The sequence below is a fragment of the Ascaphus truei genome, chromosome 3 (assembly GCF_040206685.1).
Source record: "Ascaphus truei isolate aAscTru1 chromosome 3, aAscTru1.hap1, whole genome shotgun sequence".
Classification (NCBI taxonomy): Eukaryota; Metazoa; Chordata; class Amphibia; order Anura; family Ascaphidae; genus Ascaphus; species Ascaphus truei.
Genome location: NC_134485.1, coordinates 17,248,673 through 17,250,476, shown reverse-complemented (window position 1 = coordinate 17,250,476; position 1,804 = coordinate 17,248,673). Strand labels below are relative to the sequence as shown.

Below are 1,804 nucleotides of genomic sequence, written 5' to 3'. Positions count from 1 at the left end.
CTTATATCACCTAGGAACAGGCACATCTCTGATGTCACTAACCGTGGACACACAGCATGTTGTCACTTCCTATGGGACATATGACACCTCACCAGGGTGTGAGGGCAAACCTCCATGATGACTACTGGCATTCCTGCATACTTACCAGGTTTACTGCCAGCATGAGAAAGAGATATGTACACCAATTTTACACATGGCTACACATACATACATACATACATACACACATATAATATGCTCTCATATATGAACATTAAAAAAAGGTACATTTCATCTTGATTTAACCCTTTGTATTAAGAATGGCATTGTAGCACTGTGAATAGTTAACATTCATTTTATTACTCGTGACCAAAATGTTTACTGGAGGCATCTCTTTAACAAACAGGAGTCCTCATACCCTTACTTAAATAACTATTTGAAAAGGTGAAAAAACAAATAGACGCTCTGCAGACTTAATTACCTAATATCTCTGTATATACGAGCTCAGCTGATAACTAAACTATTTCAGAAGAGCTACTGCTCTACTCAGAAAACAACATGGATTTGCGTCTCCATAAACACTACCATGATGAAGAATATGATCCAAGACTGTTCGCAGAAACATATTTTTCAGAAACAAGTGTTATAACAGAGGACCGGCAAAACCTTGTAAGAACATTATATAAAATATTCAGTTCAGGTATGTGTATTTCATTTTTATTAAGGGTATACAAAATACAAAGTGCCATTCATATGTGTTTGTATAGAAATAAAAGTATTATTTTAAATTAAATGTTATATAGTTTTGTGTAACTGCACCTTTAACTCTTTTATTTCATTTAAAAGACCAGCGTAGATGACATAGTCAACTCATTGAATTGGACCCCATCTCTGAATATGGCTGGAAATAGGGAATAAGAAAAATTTACTGTCCAAAGTGGTGGAAGAGAAACAGCCAAGAAATACAAGGCAGTCTGACCTCTTACCCCCTTATTCACTAACCTGTGTTACAGGATAATGCAGCGGATCTGACATTATCTACCATTGACTTGAATGGGAGATAATGCTGGATCTGATCATAAAACTCATTACTGAGGTTAGTGGTTCACCCCAGTGGGGGTCTCTGGGGTCTATTTACTAAGCTCCCAACTGCATAAATGGGGCAAAAAACCCACTATATTTAATATAGGAAAGCTCTCCTGTAAGTGATTGAGATATTTTCTTTGTTAAATATGGTGTAAGTCTTTTGCACTTTTTGCTGCCTGGAGAGTTTAGGAAATAGCCCCTAAGTATCAAAGCAGTTTCAGAACAACACTGGGGCATATTTATCCTTTATCAATGTATCGTGTAGTTTGCTACAAATTTTTTCCACCGTCCATCAGCATGCGGCCAGAGAATGGGTCCCAGTTTTGTCCGTCAACATTTCGGCAAGATGTTCGCCTGTTTGTGAAAGTTTTTGTACATATTAATACTCCTGTGCAGTTCTCTTTATTATCAAAATCTATATATTTTGCAAAAATCATGACATTGTCAAAAAACATTGTCTCGCAACATTTTAGGTGAATTCTTGTGAATGTTACCTGTTGCAAAATGTTTTTTTGTACTTTAGTTTGCTTATAATATTATCTTTTGTGCAGGTGAAGTGACAGGAAAAACCTTACTTGATGTCAGCAACGGTTCTTCTATATATCAACTTTTACCAGCCTGTGAGAGCTTTCAGGAGATCATTGTGGCTGAATCCAATGAACGTGTTAAAAGGGATTTGGAAAAGTGGCTGAATAAGGAGCCAGACGCCTTCGATTACTCTCACACTTCCAAATTACTT

The 1,804-nt window shown here is 36.6% G+C and overlaps 1 protein-coding gene across 1 annotated transcript in view; it reads left to right on the top strand.

Annotated features, from left to right (window-relative positions):
* The first annotated feature begins 519 nt into the window (after positions 1-519).
* LOC142490874 (nicotinamide N-methyltransferase-like) overlaps positions 520-1,804 on the top strand; it is a 26,662-nt gene continuing 25,377 nt past the window's right edge. Inside the window, exons 1-2 of the mRNA XM_075593288.1 lie at positions 520-679; positions 1,617-1,804. The exon at positions 1,617-1,804 is cut by the window's right edge and continues 20 nt beyond it. Coding sequence (XP_075449403.1) covers positions 538-679; positions 1,617-1,804 — 330 coding nt within the window. The 5' untranslated portion in view covers positions 520-537. The remainder of the gene's footprint in view (positions 680-1,616) is intronic.